The 20981-nt window shown below is 40.5% G+C and overlaps 2 protein-coding genes across 2 annotated transcripts; one reads left to right on the top strand and one right to left on the bottom strand.

Annotated features, from left to right (window-relative positions):
• Positions 1 to 972: 972 nt before the first annotated feature.
• FDXACB1 (ferredoxin-fold anticodon binding domain containing 1) lies at positions 973 to 5193 on the bottom strand. Its single transcript, XM_079786977.1, has 5 exons — positions 4968 to 5193; positions 4584 to 4740; positions 3004 to 3207; positions 2686 to 2844; positions 973 to 2352 (listed from the first exon to the last, which is right to left on the bottom strand). Exons 1-5 carry the CDS (start codon positions 5137 to 5139, stop codon positions 1173 to 1175), a joined length of 1872 nt encoding a protein of 623 aa, XP_079643103.1. The 5' UTR covers positions 5140 to 5193; the 3' UTR covers positions 973 to 1172.
• Positions 5194 to 5278: 85 nt separating this feature from the next.
• CFAP68 (cilia and flagella associated protein 68) lies at positions 5279 to 10590 on the top strand. The gene is made up of 4 exons (XM_079788485.1): positions 5279 to 5612; positions 8283 to 8513; positions 9023 to 9089; positions 9335 to 10590. The coding sequence occupies exons 1-4, from the start codon at positions 5571 to 5573 to the stop codon at positions 9508 to 9510; spliced, it is 516 nt and encodes a 171-aa protein (XP_079644611.1). The 5' UTR covers positions 5279 to 5570; the 3' UTR covers positions 9511 to 10590.
• The last annotated feature ends 10391 nt before the right edge of the window (positions 10591 to 20981 follow it).

The following is a 20981-nucleotide window of genomic DNA, read 5'->3' as shown; positions in this document are numbered from 1 at the left end:
CTTCTATTCTTGCTTTCCTATATATGCTCTTCTCCAAATACAAGAATAAATAGCACAGTTATTTCCTTCATAAAGTTCACAATATAATTCCAATTAGTGGAACCTAACAATTAATAGGAACATATATTAATTCACATTCTTCAGAGTTCTGGGCTGAGCCAATCTCCCAGTGTCCCCTAGAGATGCTTACAACAGAAGGCCCCCACATCTAGGAGGGGGGACAAACTTTAGAGTTAATTACAGTTGAGAGACTACTGCTGAAGACCAGGGAAAGGGAAGTAAAGTAACAAAGTGGCAGAAAGAACTTGGGCTGTATATTCAGATCCAAATATAAACTCTAAATCTGATACCTATTAGTTCCATGACTTTAACAGTAGTCAACCACTGATTAAAAATGATGATGATGATGATGGTACCAATGGAGCACTTGCAACTTACCCAAGCTAATAAGTGTTGGTCTGACTAAAAAGCACTCTTTACATAGATCTAGTGAGATGATATAATAGAGTTAAAGGAAGAGGAATTGACAGTGTGGAAAAATATATATCTATATATAAAAGCCTAAGCGATCGTTCGCTATAACGCACATTGACCACCAGGGGGCATATGCTCAACGCACAGGCATGAAAACATGGAACAGACTGATGAATCTCAGCAGGAGGGGGAAGTGGGGAGGGCGGGAGGAGATTAACCAAAGATCTTATATGCATACTAGAGGCCCGGTGTATGGATTCATGCACCAGTGGGGTCCCTCGGGAATCGGGCTGAAACAGGCAGTCTGACATCCCTGAGGGGTCCTGGATTGCAAGAGAGCGCAGGCCAGGCCAAGGGACCCCACCACTGCACGGGCCTCTAGTTTATATATATTTGATGAGACATTCAAGTTCTATTGCCTCTTTAGCATTAGAGCATCTAAAGTGCCTGATGATGTTTTATTTGTTTATTTTCCTAGTCATTACTCAGGATCAAAATACTGCACAACTCCAAAGGTCTCCAATCACATTATAGTCTTTAAGTTTAAGTGATCGAGTCACAAGGTATCTTTAGAGTCAACAGTCACAAGGTAAAAGATTTTACCAAAAAAAAAATAGTCCAGAGAGGACTCCCAGTTACAAATGGGTTTTTTCATCTCATACTCATAAGGATCATGCTGAGGAAATAAATTTATTAAACTACCGAGGTGTCACATGTAGTCGCTGAATCTCTTTCCTAAACTGGGATTGCATTGATGCTACCTGCTGCTGGGTAAGGGCTTTGTCACAGGTCTGGTAGGTCAGTCTATAGCAGAGACTGACCTGTTTAGTCTTGGGATGCTGAAAACGACTAAGAAATTGTATGGATATGACAGTGTCTTGGGACACTGCTCGGGCCACAGTGTGAAACTCTAGTTCATCAAATCCTTTTTTCTCATCTAACCAAAAACTAATATCATGCACATAGCTTGGAGGATATAGGGAATAACTTTTAAAGGGTTCTATTTTCTCAGGGACAAAATTCTTCAGAAAACGTTTATCAAAGGTCCACAACATCCTCCAGTCAGAGATACCCCAGACAAGCATGGCTAATAGGTCCAAGTTCATAGACACAAACACAAAACACTGTTCTTCATGTATAATGCTTGGAATAGATGTGGTAACAGACCCAATACTCAGATCCTTGGCACAATCTGGGCCAAAATTATGAGACTTCACATTAATCACATAATCTTTCCCATTTGGTTGAAGGACAAATTCTACTGAATTGCTCAGTTTAGAACCCTCCAGCAATGTCTGAGTCAGAAGGCTATCTAGAATGCCCTTCAGGTGGTTCAGTAGTGACTGAAGACAGTCATCCTTCGGATTTTTATTAAACCCAAGGATAAATAAAGTCTCGTGAAATGCTGGCATTGTGAAAGGTAAGATGTGGCACTTCTGAAAGACAGGTCCACTGAGGATGTACAAAGAACCTGGGAGGAAGTCTGGTGCTTGGATGACAGCCTGAACATGAACTAGGAGAGAAGGTCTAAGCCAGATCTTGGCTTGGGCATAGATTCCTTCAGGAGCTTCTTCCTTACCATCTCTTCCAGGGCTCTTAGGAAAGCTAAGTTCTGAAAGTGACACTAGAAAGTCCTCCATGTCTTCTGTTGTCCCGCCAGTCAGGGACTCAGAATTTGAGTTATCCTCGAGGAGATTAATCCAAAAGACAGTTGACAGAATGTCACAGTTCCAGGAAGTGAGAACACTGGTGTCTCCAGGTGGCAGCAAAGGGAAAGGACACTTCAGCCTTTTTAGAGGGAAAGCTTTGCCCAGTTCAGAAATCAGTTTCTCATTTATGGTTTTGATCGGATGACAGGAAGATGCTTCTAGGAAACCCCTGTGTAAGCACAAACACAAAATAACCTTTTACACTTAAAATAGTAAATAATTATAATGTAGTTAGAATATAAAGTGAAAATAGCTAAATAGAAAAGAATTATCCTTAAGATAAACAGAGATATCATGTGTTTCAGAACTCTGACAACCACCGTCCATACAATATACCAGAAAATTTTTAGTTCTAAAGAGGTTTATGTAGTCTAGACTGACAAGTATTCAGAGCACCAACATCATTAACAGTATATGTAGCATCCATTCAGTATATGGTTGCCATCAAGCCAATCAGGATACAGTTAGAGAAAGAAGTAATTTCTGATAAAATACCAGTTACCTGTTCAACTTTCCTACAAGCGCTTCTGGTTCTGGAAAAGAAAACCACTGGTCACCCAATTTGACCCTGAAGATTCTCGGTTGCGAACCTTTAAAGGGTAAGCTCCGGGTGAAGATATGGTTCAAAGCACCTTCTACATGAAATGACTTATCTTGACTCCTGGCAAAATAGATACCAAGTATGAAGTCTGTTATTGTTAAGGAAAGTAAGTGTTTGAGACTGAATCAGGAAATTGGCAAGAAAAAAGTTTACCTATGAGTTTTTTTTTTAATAATTAGTGAGAGAGCTGAAAAGACTTCGACCTCTGTTATTACTTACCTATATCCAGTGCACTTGTACCCTGGCACAGCCTCACAGCTGAAGGGATGCACATCACTTAAAATGAATCCGCCTAGAGCTGCCATGGCAACCACTTGCCAACTGTTGTGCCATTCTCTTGTGGGGTTATCAGCAGGAGTCCCACCTTGTCCTCTACACAATGCCACATGGACTTCTCCTTCCTCTGCAAGAACATCTGCACAGCTAATGGGGGTGGGGGAGGGGAGAGAATACCAGCCATTTATCAGAAACAAGTAGCAATTACCACAGGAGTGAGTTATATATACATGGTTTGGCTGTGAAATAATTAAAATCTAGTCACACCCATTGGCAAAGGTCTATTAGACTTCAACCATGCAAAGAAAATAGCTGGAAGTAAATTAGAATGTAAATTCAATGTTCAACTCATAACTGACACTAGTGCCTGGCCACAGTGTTACCCAGCTTGGTATTTGCATTGTTCACCTACATGCTATAGAAAGTCAATGTCTGCAAAGTTCCTATACAGGATTCACCGATCAGGCTGTTCTTCTTGGTGGAGAAAGTTGTTCTTTTCACTCCCCTCCTGCCTATTAAAATTCTATACTTCAAATACTAACTTAAAATACTGCCTCTCTGAAACATTTGTTGACAACCATGACCCAAAGAGACCTCCAATTATGCCACATGCTTTGGTAAATAGTGTAAAGCAGCGATGTTCAACCTGTTTCATCTTATGGCACACATAAACTACTAAAATTCTGCAGCACATCAAAGAGTTTATTTTTTGCTGATCTGACAAAAAAAATAGGTATAAATTTGATTCATTCACACTGGACGGCTATTGTTGTTTTGGTTGTTGTCATTTTATTTGACAATCTAAGGGAAAAGAGGTCAGTGCCCCTGACTAAACAATCAGGTATTGCATGTTTTAAAAATTCTTGCAGCTGTGTCACAGTTCCCAGTGGAGAAAGTTGTTCTTTTCACTCCCCTCCTATAAAGTTCTATACTTCAAATATTTACTTGAAATATTGCCTCTGTGAAGTTTGTTAACAGCTGTGACCCAGAGACCTGCAATTGTGCCACATGTTTTGGTATACTAGTGTGCCTGCCTCCAGACACCGGTTGAAAATTGCTGATGTAAAGCACTGTGGTAAAGTTCCAATAAAGTTATGAGGCTATCTAGAATAGTAGTTACTATTAATATCCTCAGTTTATAGATGAGGAAGCAAAAAAGGATTAAGTAAGCTTACCTAAAATCATACAACTATTAAGTAGTGGGCGTGGATTTGAGTCCAGGCAGTTTGGCCCCTAAATCCATGCTCCTCACCTTTAGACTACACTGGTTACCATTATTTTGCATGATCAAAAATAGGTGATCAGCCCTTTAGACACCCAAGGGCACACTATCTGTACTTTGATTTAGCCTTCAGGGTTTATACGTCTGCCTTTCCAACGAGACTGTGTATCCTTATAGAGCTTTATATTCTCTCTAAACCTAGCATAGTAATTTACACACGTGAGCCTAACTTCCCAAACTAAAATGTCCCAGTGCGGTATGTAATGTACGTCTTTGCTTGTGAGTGCTCTCCTTTCCTCACCTCTGGAAAAACTTGGCCAGCAGTTCCCTGTTCCTAGCTACTCCAGCTTTGCGTCCACAGTGCGGAAAGTTAAAACAAATTCGGTCAAACTCCCTGTCGTGCAGTTCAAAGGCATCTGCCAGCTGGGTGCAGTCCACACCAAAACGTATCTTTGTACCTGCCACGAAATATAGACAGGAGGATGTCTTAAGACCTGGAAGCACAGAAAACCCTGCCTTAACCTGAACCGTGCGAAACAACCCTGGTCTAGGCACAGAGCGGGCTTTCTGTAAATCTCCACTGGACCTGCAGGAGCAATCCTCTCCGGAACGCCCACGTTCACCCCATTTTCACTTCCGGCCGCGCCGCCGCTGGGCGGGGCCGCGCTGGGCGGGGCCTCGCTACCTCGCTCGCGCAGGCGCCGCAGGTTCTCCCGGGCCGCCGGGTCCCCCGCCAAGTCGGCGGGGCGCTGGAGGCAGGTGGCCGTTAGACTAGTGCTCGGGTCCAGGGTCTCACTCACAGCGGCGGCGAAGGAGAAATTCCCTTCCCCGACCAAGAGGAGGCGCCGAGGGGCCATGGCCTCAACTGGCTCTCCCGCTGGCGCCCTCGGCGGCGCTCGTGTTACGTCACTTCCGTCGCGGGTCTCCTGCTGACGGCGCCTCGCCCGTCGCTGGTTGATGACGCGCCACAGCGCTTGGGGGCCTGGACAAACGAGTACAGCAGCACCCCGGGATGAAAATAACTACGAGTGCAAAAGGGAGACGCCGACCACGCCGTCCCCGTACTCCGCCCACCCCCCTCGGGAGTCTGAAATAAAGTCCTCTGAGCCCTTGGGTGGCCCTGAGCGACTTCGTCACCCAAGCATGAGGTCACAAGCAGTCGGTAGCGCAGAGGGAGAGGCCGCGGGGGAGGCGAGTTCTGAGTGAAGGAAGCGGGGCGGGACTCGGGCCGACTGTGTTCTGCTGGTTCCTGCCACAGAGGGTTTTAGAAGTCTTCGTCTCATCCAAAATGGCTGCTGGCCATTGTCTCTACTGCTCGGAATGTCTCCAGGTGCTTCCATCTCCTGCCTTTTATTCATTGAAGACATATTGGGTGCCTGTTGTGTGCCACTGTGAGGACGGTTAGATCGATGCGAATACGGATGAGCAGGATGTGGCCTCTGGTTTCACTGAGCTTGTAGTCTGGTGAAGGACGCACAGCCAAAGAGGCAATGCTGATTTAGCTGTGGGTGGAGTGATTCAGGGTGCTGTGGGAGCACACAGAAGGGAAACCTTGAAATTTTGGGGGGGAAAGTGAAAGATTCCCTGGCATTGAAACGAGTTGAAAGCTATGGGAGGAAAGTATACTCTACCCGAGTCAAGAGGAGTGAAGAGGCAGAAGGAACAATATATGCAAAAGCATGATGGAGAAGCATACTCCCCATACTCCGCCCACCCCCTTTTCAGAGTTTGGCTGAAAATGTAGTTGGAGGGACAGTAGATAATAGATGACACTGAAAAAATAAGCAGGGGCCAGGCCATACAGAACGTTATAAGCCATTTTAATAGCCTGATCCTTATTCTGAAACAGTGGCCAGACACCGAAACATTTTAAATAGGAAGAGGACACAAATTTTTATTTTCAAAAGTCCTGCTTTTTTTGTGTGAAGAAGTATTGGAAAGCCCTAGCTGGTTTGGCTCAGTGGATAGAGCATCAGCCTGCAGACTGAAGGGTCCTGGTTCTATTCCAGTCAAGGGTACATACATCGGTTGCAGGTTGCTCCCAGGTCTGGGCCCTGGTTGCTGCTCATTCGGGAGGCAACCAATTGATGTTTTTCTCTCACAAGGATGTTTCTCTCTGTTTTTCCCTCTCTCTTCCACTCCCTCAAAATCAACGGGAAAATATCCTCGGGTGAGGATTAACAAAACAGAAGGATTGGAGAACTAGACTGATGGCATGGAGATCAAATAGGAGGCTTTTGCAGTCATAGAGTCCAGGGCTGAGAGGGAGATCTGAACTGTAACTTGGCAGTGGGGATAGAGGCTAGTGGGCTAATTAAAAAATCAACAAGACCTCATGATTGGGTGATGTAAGGGGTTGAAAGAGAAATTGGTGTCAAAGATAAGCCCCGGGTTCCAGGAGTGGAAAACTGAGTGGATGATGATATGTATCCTACTGCCCCAGGACAGTATCGCCTTGCTCTGCAGCCTGAATACTAAGCCTGTTGAACATTGTGGTACCAGCTACGCTTTAGTCATTATGCTGTTTGTTGACATCAGTGCATGCACCTATCTTTGCAAAGGCACATCAGTGAGAGGACAGTATTGGCTTTGTCCCTACCTGTGGAAAGGTGGGTGAGTGGTGACCTGGTCATGGTGATCGAGTGATCTACATTCTTTCTCTGCTTAAGGACTGGGAGGGCCAGGTTTGGTGACATCTCTTCTTTTAAAGAACATGGACCAGAAGAGTAAGGTTTTCTGTCACTCTCCTAGAGAATCTACAAACAACATAAGCTCCTCAGGATCAAATTACTTTTCTTTACGGAAGGTAATGTCTTGTCCCTAAGCCAAGGGACCAGACTTTCATTTTTATTTTTTTTTTGCCAAAAATAAAAATGGGTAGGCTTCTTTTGATTTCTTACAACTTGAAATTCAGATATTGGTCATCTGGTATGTTCAAAGAACTGTTGATTGAGAGGTCAGGCAGAAGAAGAGAGTGTGATAATGAATAAGACACAAATCCTGTCCTCAGGGATTTACAGTCCAGTATAGGGTATTGAAAGTTTACTTAAAGAACTCTTCAGCCCTGCCTGTGTGCTCAGTGGTTGAGCGTCAACCTATGAACCAGGAGGTCATGGTTCCATTCCCTATTAGGGCATATGCCCTGGTTGTGGGTTTGATCCTCAGAGGGGAGCATGAAGTAGGCAGCCAGTTAATGCTTCTCTCTCATCATTGATGTTTCTATCTCTCTCTCCCTCTCCCTTCCTCTCTGAAATCAATTAAAAAATATTTTTAAAAACTCTTGACACATGGTAGAAGTTATAAATATAGAAAGATATGAACATGAAGTACGTTGTGAGACAAATAAGTTAACAAGGGAAGGCATATGGAATAATTGCATTTGAATTGGCCCTAGAAGGAAGGAAACTATCATTTATTGATCATTTATTGTGTTATCTAGTTTTCCAGTTCTCACTTATCCCTATTCTCTTTGACTATAACAATACTTTTATTTTTTTTAGAGAGAGGAAGAGAGAGAGAGAAACATCAATGAGAGAGAAACATTGATAAGTTACCTCCTGCATGCACCCCGACTGGTGACCCATTACACAACCTGGGTATGTGCCCTGACTGGGACTCGAACCCACCATCATTTGGTGTACGATGCTCCAACCAACTGAGCCACACAGGCCAGGGAAATACTCCTGGTTCTTAAATTCCCACATCTCAAAATTACCTGAACATTTAGCTAGTATATAGTATTGGGGTTACTAAAGTTTTTCTGTATTTTTGAGGGGAGCATCTAATCTATATAGTCATTCATTACTGCTGATTGAGAGGATAGGTCAAAGGACTTGTGGACCTGGAGAAAAGGAAACAGAATGACAGCAATCAAATTGGAAGGAAAGCCTAGACTCTTAGTGAGGTGTGCTTATATTATGTTTGGCCAAGGGTGAAAAGGGGAGGCCTTTTCTGCTCTCTGATTTTTATAAGAAGCTTTTCTTTTCTCATCTTTTCCCAGAGAGAGTTCCTCTCCTGTTTCCTTACAAACCCGCACTATGGCAGCCTCATTAATGCGGATGGCCATGCTGAAGTGTGGACAGATTGGAATGATATATCCAAGTTTTTCCAGTATGGATGGAGATGCACCACTAATGAGAATACCTATTCAAATCGTACCCTGATAGGCAACTGGAACCAAGAAAGATATGATCTAAGGAATATAATACAGCCCAAACCCTTGCCTTCCCAGGTAATGTAACTTTCTCTTCCTTTGTTTCCTTCTGTTAGCAAAAGAAATAGTGGCCATTTGAGAGGCAAGAATCTGATAACTTCTAAGGCTGAAATCTCTCATACTTCTTTTCAGTGAAGTGGTTGGGGGAGGGAAGCTGTTCTTAGCTGGAATACCTATCCCACTTTACTATCAAGTTGAATATTATATTATTGTAAGGTAATAAAAATATGGGTAGTACTCTTTCTCTTCTTGTTTGAATTTTATTCATCTAAAGAAATATGCAATGTCTTCTGACTTAGGCTAGCTTTCCCCCTGGTCCTTGCCCTTTTAGGTCTCTTAAGTAAACATAAAAAGGTTATGAAAGTTAGTAGGATATAGAGTAATATATATAGACCTCTAATGGTATATATACCTCTAGTTAATCTAAAATATGACAGAACATATTAGAATTCATGTCACTGTGTCCTTTATTTCCAAATATTGGATGTAGACGCCTATATTTTTAATCTATTACTTTTTCTTTCCAGTTTGGACACTACTTTGAAACAACATATGATACAAGCTACAATAACAAAATGCCACTTTCAAACCATAGTAGGTGGACTATTCTTTTTAATTCTTAAATTCTCAGGACCTAATTCAAGGCCTGGAACATAGAAGGAACTCAAATAAAAGTTAACTGAATGAGTGAATAAATGAATGAATGAGTGAACTATTTCTCTCTCTTCTGAATTTTACAGGACTCACTCTCTATTCCCTCAGAAGTAATAATGAAATTGGTTACTAAGACTCCTTACTATTGACTGATTCCACTTGTCTTCTCTTTTCTCTTCCCTCAGGATTTAAGCGAGAGCCTCACTGGTTCCCAGGACATCAACCTGAGCTGGATCCACCTCGATACAAATGCACAGAAAAGTCAACTTACATGAGTAGCTATTCAAAACCTCAAATTGAGCATCACTCTGTGTGTGTATGTAATAATAATAACTGCCCATTTCAGGGTGTGAGGTTCTAACAAAATTATAAGAAGCTTCATTTTTCCAGAACAGAATACAGGAGGGAGCACATTTTAAGCACAACTAAGAAGTCAGAAGACTATAGCACAGTTTCACGCTCTGAATAAATAAAGCACAGGAAATGTTATCTACCACCTTTAACCAATATTTAAATGTAAAATTTGAGTTGGTTATATCTATTAGTTATATAATTAGGGGTGTTGTAAGAGGGCAGTAAAAGTAATTATTTCTCTCAAATCTATAACCAGTCTTCTCTTTCCTGCCTTCCATTAGGAGCAAAATTCAGTATAACTTAAGCTACATTTGCCTAGATGCTCTCTGGTTTTGAGTCTGATAGTCATGGTCAGATAGTGTAACTTTAATGTGATCTTCATGAACATTCCTCTTAAGGACTAGAAGAAGAAAAAGAACTTTTTTATTATCATAAAGAATTTAAAACATACAAAAGCAGACAGAATATTATAATGAACTCCCATCTTCAAAACTTTATAAGTTTTTCTACCCCTATCTACTTTCTGATTTTAAAAATTAATTTTGGAGCAGATCTCAGAAATTCTATCAAATTATCTATAAATATTTACATTTATATTTAAAAAGATATGCCTATCAATGTTTTACTTCCCACGAAGATCACCACAGAAACCTGTTGATCAAACAAAGCTGAGTTATTAAACCTATAGCAAGGAAGAACATCAGATTGACAGAGTCTTGGTAATAATTCAAAAGGCAAATATTTGGGTAAGTTATATCTTCAGGAATTGGGATAAGGGCTCAGTTGGTTTAAGGTGAATCTTTCAAAGTGGGAAATTGATACGGATTGATAAAAGGTTGAGATTAGTTTATGGTTAATGACCACAGGGAGGCAACAGTCTTAATTTTAAAATGGCTAGATTAAGATTAAAAATAGCAGTGGAGCCCTAACTGGTTTCGCTCAGTGGATAGAGCATCGGCCTGCAGACTGAAGGGTCCCAGGTTCGATTCTGGTCAAGGGCATGTACCTTGGTTGCAGGAACATCCCCAGTGGGGGGTGTGCAGGAGGCAGCTGATCGATGTTTCTCTCTCATCGATGTTTCTGACTCTCCCTCTCCCTTCCTCTCTGTGAAAAATCAATAAAATATGTTTTTTAAAAAATGGCAGTGGAGTAAGTTAATACTAAACAGACACACTCCCAGGACCAAACAGGAATTACAACTAAAATACAAAAAACCATCATGAATAATTAACTGAAGACTAGTTGGATAGGATCCTGATAACAAAGGATGGAAAGACTATAGAGACTGGTAGGAAGGGCAGAGGCATGAAAGGGCTGGTTGGGTTCCCACAGACAGCAGCTGAAGTTCTGGAGAGATATCTCAGCTGTGGGGGGGGGGGGTTACAACTGAGAACTCTGGGATCTAATTCCCAAGCTGGGACCCCCAGCAGAGAGCATGAGAACTGAGAAGGGTACCTACATAACATCTGGCTGTGAAAAGCAAGGGGCTTGCTGTCTGTCGGGGAGATATAGCTGGAAATACAGGCACCCACTTAAAGGCCCAACACAAAATTTTGAGTGCAGCCACTCACCTTGGGCTCAGGGAGGGAGGGCAGAGTGGACTGGAGCTGTGTAAGCATAAGCCAGGGTTGAGGGCTCTGGGATTAGAGATCAGAAAGCAAACACCCTGGTTTTCTGTGCTGAGTCATTCCGTCACACTGTAGAGATCATCTTTCTTAGGCAGACCTTTTCTATCTAGATGTTTTTAGCCTGGGGAGGGGGGGGGGACGGGAAACAATTGACCCACCCTATTGGAAAACCCCTTGTCCACCCTGTGGAGTTTCTGAGGCCTATTAAGAGTCTGAGAATAACCATTAGCCTCCAGGCAGAAGCAATTGCCCCACCCTGAAGGAAACCCTCACCTCACCTGTGGACAATTGCCCAATGTTACTCATGACTCCTTCCAATCAGCCTGCAGGCTGAGGTGTGTCTCTGGAGGCTTTGAGTCTTCACCTGGTCTAATTAGTCAGAAATAGTGTTTGGGGTCCCGCTGCAGATACCACCCCAGATAGCACTGGGAGGCAAACACCAGCAGGATCCCAAGTATCTGAAGCTGACACCTGTGGGACCACCTCCACTGGAGAAGTGAGTACAACTCAGAACAGGACAATCAAGGTGTGAGACTTAAGGCAGACCCAGCCTCTGGGCTAACAAGTCCCCGACCTGGAATACGAGAGACTTCAACCTCTTGGGCGTGAATCAGGTTTCCCAAGACCAGAAAGGGAGAGTGACTCACAGTCACCTACACTAAAGAAGCTCTCAGGAGGTCCAGGATAGAAACACCAAGGGACCAGATTCAACAACATCAGAGCAAAATCCAGCAAGCCCTAAAAATAGCAGACCCAAAGCACATATATGTATAACAGGTGGCATGCCAACATTGGGGTTGAACCTTATTGGCAGCAAGTCAGAGGGGAGATCCTCTCACAAATGGGACATCAATAATCAAGTCCCAATTACAACAGGAGAGCCCAAATAATACACACAAGGGGATTCCTAGAGCATCTAGCTCAGGTGAACAAAGAAAATGCACCACTAGACACCTCAAGACACTTTCTACATTAGGCCAGTCCACAAAGAATGGGAGGCATAACAGTTCTATCTAATACATAGAAGCAAATACAAAGAGACAGCTAAAATGGGGACAAAGAAATAACCCCCAAATGAGAGAAAAAAAAAAAAAAAGGAATCTCCAGAAAAAGAACTAAATGAAATGGAAACAAGCAACCTATTAGAGTAAAAAGCAATGGTTATAAAGATGCTTCAGGAACTTAGTGCAAATTACAACAGCATGAAAAGGAAAATAGAGGCCATTAACAAGAACCAGACAGAAATGAAGAATGATATATCTGATATCAAGAACACACTGGAAGTTATTAAAAGTAGATTGGTTGAAGCAGAGGATCAAATCAGCACTTTGGAAGACAAAGTAGAAATAAATACCCAATTAGAGCAGCAAATAGAAAAAAAGAATTAAAAAGTAGGGAGATAGTTTAAGGGACCTCTGGGACAACATGAAATAAAACATCTAAATTATAGGAATACCAGAAGAGGGAGAGGGAGATGAAGGAACAGAGAACCTGTTTAAAGAAATGACAGAAAACTTTTCTAACCTGGTGGAGAAAAATGTCACACAAGCTCACAAGGCAGAGAGTCTCAATCAAGATGAACCCAAAGAGACCCACACCTAGACATATCATAATTAAAATGGCAAACATGCCCTGGCTGGTTTTGCTCAGTGGGTAGAGCGCCAGCCTGTGAACTAAAGGGTCACAGGTTTGATTCCAGTCAAGGGCACATGCCCAGGTTCAGGCTCAATCATGGGTGTGGGGCATGCAGGTAGCAGCCAATTGATGATTCTCTCTCATCATTGATGTTTCTATCTTCCTCTCCCTCTCCTGTCCTCTCTAAAATCAATTAAAAATATATATATTTTTTAAAATGCACCTTTCAATAAGCATTTTATTGGTCATAGAGAACATTTTATAAACTTGACCCCAAAGGCAAGGGAAGTAAAGGCAAAAATAAATGAATGGGACTATATCAAACTAAAAAGCTTCTGCATAGCAAAAGAAACTGACAACAAAACAAAGAGGCAGCCAACCAGATAGGAGACAATATTTGCAAATATTAATAATATAATATTTATTATACATAATATAATAATTAAAAATATAATAATAAGCACTATTAACAATAGTAGCTCCAACAAAGGTTTAATTTCCAACATACATAAAGAACTCCTAAAACTCAGCACCAAACAAACAAACCCAATCAAAAAGTGGGCAGACGACCTAAAAATACACCTTTCCCAGGAAGACATATGAACAGCCAATAGATATATGGAAAGATGTTCAACCTCATTAGCAATTAGGGAAATCAAAATCAAAACTACAATGAGATACCACCTTACACCTGTTAGAGTGGCCATTATCAACGAGACAAGCAATAACAAGTGTTGGAGAGGTTGTGGAAAAAAGGGAACCCTCATCCACTCCTAGTGGGAACGTAGACTGGTACAACCACAATGGAAAGCACTCTGGCAATCCTCAAAAAATTGAGAACAGAACTACCATACCACCTAGCAATTCCTCTCCTGGGCATACACCGAAAACCTCAAAATCATGTATTCACAAAGATATATTTGCCCCTATGTTCATTGCAGCATTATTCATGGTGGCCAAGACATGGAAACAGCCAAAAGAGGACTGGGTAAAGAAGACGTGGAACATATACCCATGGAATACTATCAGCCATAAGAAAGGATGAAATAGCACCATTTGCAACAACATTGATGGACCTTGAGAACATTATGCTAAGTGAAATACAACATTCAGAAAAAGCTAAGAACCATATGATTTCACTCATGTGTGGAACATAAAACTGAAACCCATGAACACAAACAGCAGTGTTGTGGTTGCAAGGGAGTAGAGGAAGGGGGTCCTAATATATGGTGCCAGGAGAAGATTTGGCTTTGGGTAATGAGCATATGGTGCAATGTACAGATCTTGTAACATAGAAACGCACACCTGAAACCTATGTGTTCATGTTGACCAATGTCACCCCAATAAATTTAATTTTAAAAAATCATTTAAAATGTAAATAGTTTAAATGCTCTAATCAAAAGACACAGGGTTGCTGAATGGATAAGAAAACAAGACCCATATATATATGCTATCTATAAGAGAGTCTCCTCAGAATGAAAGGACTCACTGCCCTAGCCGGTATTGCTCAGTGGATAGAACATCGGCCTGAGGACTGAAGGATCGCAGTTTGATTTCAGTCAAGGGCACATGCCTGGGTTGCGGGCTCCATCCTCAGTAGGGGGTGTGCAGGAGGCAGCCGATCAATGATTCTCTCTCATCATTTATGTTTCTATCTCTCTCTCTCCCCCCCCTCTTCCTCTCTGAAATCAATAAAAATATATTTTTAAAAAATGAATGAAAGGACTCACAAAGACTCAAAGTAAAGTGATATAAAAACATATTTCATGCCCTAACCGGTTTGGCTCAGTGGATAGAGCTTCGGCCTGTGAACTGAAAGGTCCCAGGTTCGATTCTGGTCAAGGGCATGTACCTTGGTTGTGGGCACATCCCCGGTAGAGGATGTGCAGGAGGCAGTTGATTGATGTTTCTCTCTCATCAATGTTTCTAACTCTCTATACCTCTCCCTTCCTCTCTGTAAAAAATCAATAAAATATATTTTAAAAAATATTTCATGTCAATTGAAATGAAAAAAAAAAAGCTGGGGTAGCAATACTTATAACTGAAAAAATAGACTTTAAAATAAAGGCTATGGTAAGAGACAAAGAAGTACACGGCATAATGATAAAGGGAGCAATTCAACAAAAGAATATAACCTTTGTACCAATATCCCTCATGAACATAGATAAAAAAAAAAAAAAAAAAAAGAATATAACCTTTGTAAACATTTATGCATCCAACATAGCAGTACCTAAATATATAAAGCAAATCTCGATGGACATAAAGGGAGGGATCAAAGTAATGCAGCAGTAATAGTAGAGGATTTTAACACTCCATTGACATCAATGGATAGATTTTCCAGACAGAAAATCAACAAGAAAACAGTGGCCCTAAATGACACACTAGATTAGATGAATTTAATTGATATCTTCAGAGCATTTCATCCTAAAGCAGCAGACTATACATTCTTTTAAGTGCCCATGGAACATTTTCTAGGGTGGACCACATGTTAGGATCCAAAACAACTCTCAATACATTTAAGAAGATTAAAATCATATCATGCATATTCTCTGACCACAAGGGTATGAAACTAGAAATCAATTACAAAAAAAAACAAAACCCTGAAAAACACACAGATATGGAGGCTTTTCAAACTATTACAAAAAATTCAAGAGGAGGAGGGAAGACTGCCAAGTTCAGTTTGAGGCCAGCATTATCCTAATTCCAAAACCAGATAAAGACACTACAAAGAAAAAAATTACAGGCCAATATTTCTGATGAACATAGATGCTAAAATCCTCAACAAAAATTAGCAAAATGGATCCAGCAATACATTAAAAAGATCATACACCCTGATCAAGTGGGATTAACTCCAGGGATACAAGGTTAATACAATATCTGCAAATCAATAAATGTGATACACCACATAAACAAAATGAAGGATAAAAATCACATGATCATATCAATAGATGCAGAAAAAGTATTTGATAAAATCTGGCATCTAGCCCTAGCTGGTTTGGCTCAGTGGATAGAGCATCAGCCTGGGGACTGAAGAGTCCCGAGTTCGATTCCAGTCAAGGGCACATGCCTGGGTTGTGGGCTCAATCCCCAGTAGGGGGTGTGCACAAGGCAGCTGATCAATGATTCTCTCTCATCATTGATTTTTCTATCTCTCCCCCTCTAACTTCCTCTCTGAAATCAAATATATATATATATATATATATATATATATATATATATATATATATATATAAAATCTGGCATCCATCCTATATAATAAAAGCCTAATATGCTAAGTGTTTGGTTGACCGGTTGGCTGTTCAACCAATCAAAGTATAATATGCTAATGATATGCTAATACCGCTCAACCACTCACTATGATGTGCACTGACCACCAGGGGGCAGACACTCTGATTGGTAGGTTAGCTTGCTGCTGGAGTCCAGCCAATCAAGACTGAGCGAGATGGGTCAGACAGGCTCTGGAGCCCTCCCAAAATATATATTCAGAAATTGGTGGCATTTTTATACAACAATAATGGGCTATTAGAAAGGAAAACTAAAAAAAAAAAAATCCAATTTACAAATGCATAAAAATACCTAGGAATAAAGAAAAATACATAGGAATAAATTATCCAAGAATGTAAAAGACCTATACTTGAATAATTATAAGACACTGAAGAAAGAAATTGAAGAAGCTACAAATAAGTGGAAGCCTATATTGTGTTCATGAATGGGAAGAATTAACATTATTGAAATGTACATACTACTTAAAGCAATCTACAGATTCAAAGCAATTCCTATCAAGATACCAAAGGTGTGCCCTGCGCTGTGTGACTCAGTTGGCTGGACATCATCCAGTGCACTAAGAAGTCACCAGTTTGATTCCTGTTCAGGTCACATGCTTGGTCCCCAGTGTAGAGCATGTGGGAGGCAGCTGATTGATGTTTCTCCCTCATCAATGTCTCTCTCTCTCCCTTTCTCTTCCTCTCTCCTTTCTAAAACAACAAAAAGATACCAATGGCATATTTCACTGAACTAGAACAAATATTCCACAAATTTATATGGAACCACAATAGACCCCCAAATAGGCACAGCAATCTTGAGAAGGAACATAGAGGAATCACGCTGCCTAATATCAAACCATACTACAAGGCTCTAGTAATCAAAACAGAATGGCACTGGCATAAAAGCAGACACATAGATCAATGGAACAGAATAAAGAGCCCAGAAATAAACCCACACCTTTACGGTCGATTAATACTTGACAAAGAAGGCAATAATATACAATGGGGTAAAGAAAATCTATTCAATAAATGGTGTTGGGAAAATTGGACAGATATATGCAAAAACCCCCACAAAAAACCATAAACCACTTTCTTACACCATACACAACAACGAACTAAAAACTGATTAAAGGCTTAAGTATTAGACTCAAAGCCATAAAAATCTTAGAAGAAAACATAGGCAGTAAGATCTCGGACATTTCTTTTAGCAATATATATTTTTTTCTGATGTATCAACTTGGGCAAGGGAAACAAAAGAAAAAATAAACAAATGGGACTACATCAAACTAAAAAGGTTTTGCACAGCAAGGAAACCATCAACAAAATGAAAAGACAACCCCCTGAATGAGAAAATATATTTGGCAATGATTCATCTGATAAGAGGTTAACATCTCAATTTTCTAAAGAACTTCTACATCTTGTAACCAGAACCCAAGTTCACCTGCCTGCTGCCACAAAAACCAAACTCGTGAGATAGATGCTGGTAAAAAGGAAGGTTTTATTCAAGTGCTGGTCACCTGAGGAGATGGGGGACTCTTGTCACAAAGCCTATCTCAACATCTCAGTGCAGACAGAAGTTTTTATAAGGAAGGAGATGCAAAGCAGAACAAAGAAACCAAGAGGAGAAGGTTGGAAAGATCTCTACGTGCAGGCAACACTGTCCATTCTGATAAGGATCTTGAAACCGGCCAAGTGATGGTCTGGCGTGCATTATCCTGGTCTTTGTCATCCTGGTTCTACGTCATCCTGGTTTTACATTTGAAGGTCAGCAAATCTTCCAGAACTGGGATGACAGACGGTTGGAGTCTGTATCTTTTGCAGTTAGTTCCTAGGATTCTTATACAAACATGCTGTTTCTTTACAGAAACAATGTCAAAAAAAATGGTGGGGTGGGTTACAATTTTCCACTGTACAAAAACACCAAAAAAACAACAACCCACAAACAATCCAGTCCTGGCCAGGGAGCTCAGTTGGTTGGAGTGTCATCCTGTACACCAAAGGTTGAAGGTTTGATTCATGGTCAAAGCAGATACCTAGGTTGCGGGTTCAATCCCTGGTTGGGCGAGTAGTGGAGGCAACTGATCAATGTTTCTCTCAGAGATCAATGTTCAATTTCTCTCTCTCTCTCTCTCTCTCTCTCTCTCTCTCTCTCTCTCTCTCTCAAAAATTGATAAAAACATATTCTTGGTTGAGGATTAAATAAAACAATTCAATTAAAAAGTGGGCAGCCCTAGCTGGTTTGTCTCAGTGGAGTAACAACAACAACAAAACACACACACACAAAAACCAGAACTGCCTTATGACCCAGCAATTCCACTTCTGGGAATATATCCAAAGGAACCTGAAACACTAATTCGAAAGAATGTATGCACCTCTAAATTCATTGCAGTGTTGTTTACCATATCCAAGATCTGGAAACAGTGTAAGTGCCCATCAATAGATGAGTGGATAAAAAAGCCGTGGTACAGTTAAACAATGGAATACTAGTCAGCCATAAAAAAAGAAAATCTTATCTTTTATGACAGCATGGATGGACTTGGAGATTATTATGCTAAGAGAAATAATCCAGTCAAAGAAAGGTAAGTACCATATGATTTCACTTATATGCAGAATCTAATGAACAAAATTAACTAACAAACAAAATAGAAACAGACTCATGGATACAGACTGACAGCTGTCAGAGTGGAAGGGGGTAGGGGGGCTGGATGAGAAGGATAAAGGGATTAAGTAAAGAAAAAAACCGAATGGACACGGACAACAGCATGGTGACTACCAGAGGGAAAGGGTGTTGGGAGAGGTAGAAGAGGGTATAGGGAGGATAAATGATGATAGAAGAAGACTTGACTTGGAGTGGTGAAACACAATGCAATATACAGATGATGTATTCCAAGCCGGCCACTTGACTGTATACCTGAAATCTATGCAATTTTATTAACTAATGTCACCCCAATAAATTCAATAAAAATTAAATGGCTAAACTTATCAGCATTTTTCTATTTTTGTTTCCTGTTTAAGATGACAGTATAATTTTGGAAGATGTCTCCCATATATTACCTCCTAAGCCTTTATTACTTTATGTTATAGATATGGAAGTTAGGTTGTATCTGATGTTAGGTAGTGACTACGTTTCATTTTTTCTATGCGGCTATTTAGTTGTCCCAGAATTAGTTATTGAAATGACTATCCTGCCAGGTTTCACTTGTGGAGCACAGCACCCCAGAAGACTCACCTGGAGGAGTGAGCACAGCTTCAGTGGGCTCAGGCCACAGCACTTCTAGACCATGGTGGAGGGAGTGAGGGGAGGAGAAAAGACGATACTTTCACTGGTGCTCTGAAATGCCATTTTTATTATAAATCAACTATCTTTGTGTGCTTAGGTCTGTTTTTGTGTTCTCTGTTATATTTCATTGACCTAATTGTCATTCCTTATCCTATCGTGGCTATAATGCCTTAATTACCTCAAAGTCGTGATTATAACAATTTTATAAGTCTTAAAATCTAGTAGATCAAATATTTTCACCTTGTTTTTCTTCAAGAGTGTCTTAACTAGCCCTAGCTGGTTTAGCTCAGTGGATAGAGCGTTGGCCTGGGGACTGAAGGGTCTTGGGTTCGATTCTGGTCAAGGGCACATGCCTGGGTTACAGGCTCGATCCCCAGGTAGGGGGCGTACAGGAGACAGCCAATCAATGATTCTCTCTCATCATTGATGTTTCTTTTTCTCCCTCTCCCTTCCTCTCTGAAATCAATAAAAACATTAAATTAACAACAACAAAGTTTCTGTCAAAAAAAGAGAGATTCTTAACTATTCTTTTTTTTTTTTAAACTATTCTTGATCAACTTGTCAAGTCCACAGAAAGCTGTTAGCATATAGATGAAATTGCAGTTGGTATTGTTAAATTAATTTTAGAATTTGAGTTGTCTCAATTTTAATAATTCATTGATGTGTGTTCTTGCAATATGAATACTATTTTATAAGCACATGTTTTAAATTCATATGTTATCTATCTTATTCTAGTCCCTATGTATCCAGCACATAGTGGTAAAATGTAACATATAATTTATCATTTTAACTATTTTTTTAAAAGATTTTTTTTATTGACTTTTAGAGAGAGAGAGAAAGGGAGAGGGAGCGAGAGAAAAACATTGATGTGAAAGCAATCAGCTGCCTCCCACATGCCCCCATCGGGGATTGAGTCTCAAACCTGAACTCTTTAGTGCGTGGGACAATGACCAACCAAGTGAGCCACACTGGCCAGAGCTATCATTTTAAACTATTTTTAAGTATACAATACAGTGACTTAAGTACATTCACAATGTGTGCAACCATCACCACTATCCATTTCCAGAACTTTTTCATCATCACAAACTGAAACTCTGTACCAATTAAGCAATAGTTCTTCATTCCCCTCTCTTCCTAGGCCCTGGTAACCTCTATTCTATTTTCTGTCGCTATAAATTTGCCTAATCTATGTACCTCATATAAGTGGAATTATATAATATTTATCTTTTTGTGTCTGGTTTATTTCACTTAGCATATTTTCAGGGTTCATCCATGTTGTTGCATGTGTACTTTTTAAGACTGAATAATATTCCATTATATGTACACAGCACATTTTGCTTCTCCATCTGTTGATGGACACTTGGGTTGTTTTTGCCTTTTGGCTATTGTGAATAATGCTGCTATGAACATCAGTGTAAAATATTTGTAAGAGTTCCTTCTTTCAATTATTTTGGGTATACTGGTATGCCCAGAAGTGGAATTGCTGGGTCATATTGTAATTCTATGTTTAACAATTGGGAAATTCCAAATTGTTTTCCATAGTGGCTGCTCTGTTTTTACAATTCCCACCAGCAATGTACAAGGATTCCAGTTTCTCCTGTCTTTACCAACACTTATGTTCTGATTTGTTTTTGTTCTATAACAGCCATCCTAGTAGAAGTAAAATGGTATC

The sequence above is a fragment of the Cnephaeus nilssonii genome (assembly GCF_951640355.1).
Source record: "Cnephaeus nilssonii genome assembly, chromosome: 13".
NCBI classification, from domain to species: domain Eukaryota; kingdom Metazoa; phylum Chordata; class Mammalia; order Chiroptera; family Vespertilionidae; genus Cnephaeus; species Cnephaeus nilssonii.
The sequence above is the reverse complement of the archived record's forward strand: the minus strand, read 5'-3'. Positions and strand labels throughout refer to the sequence as shown.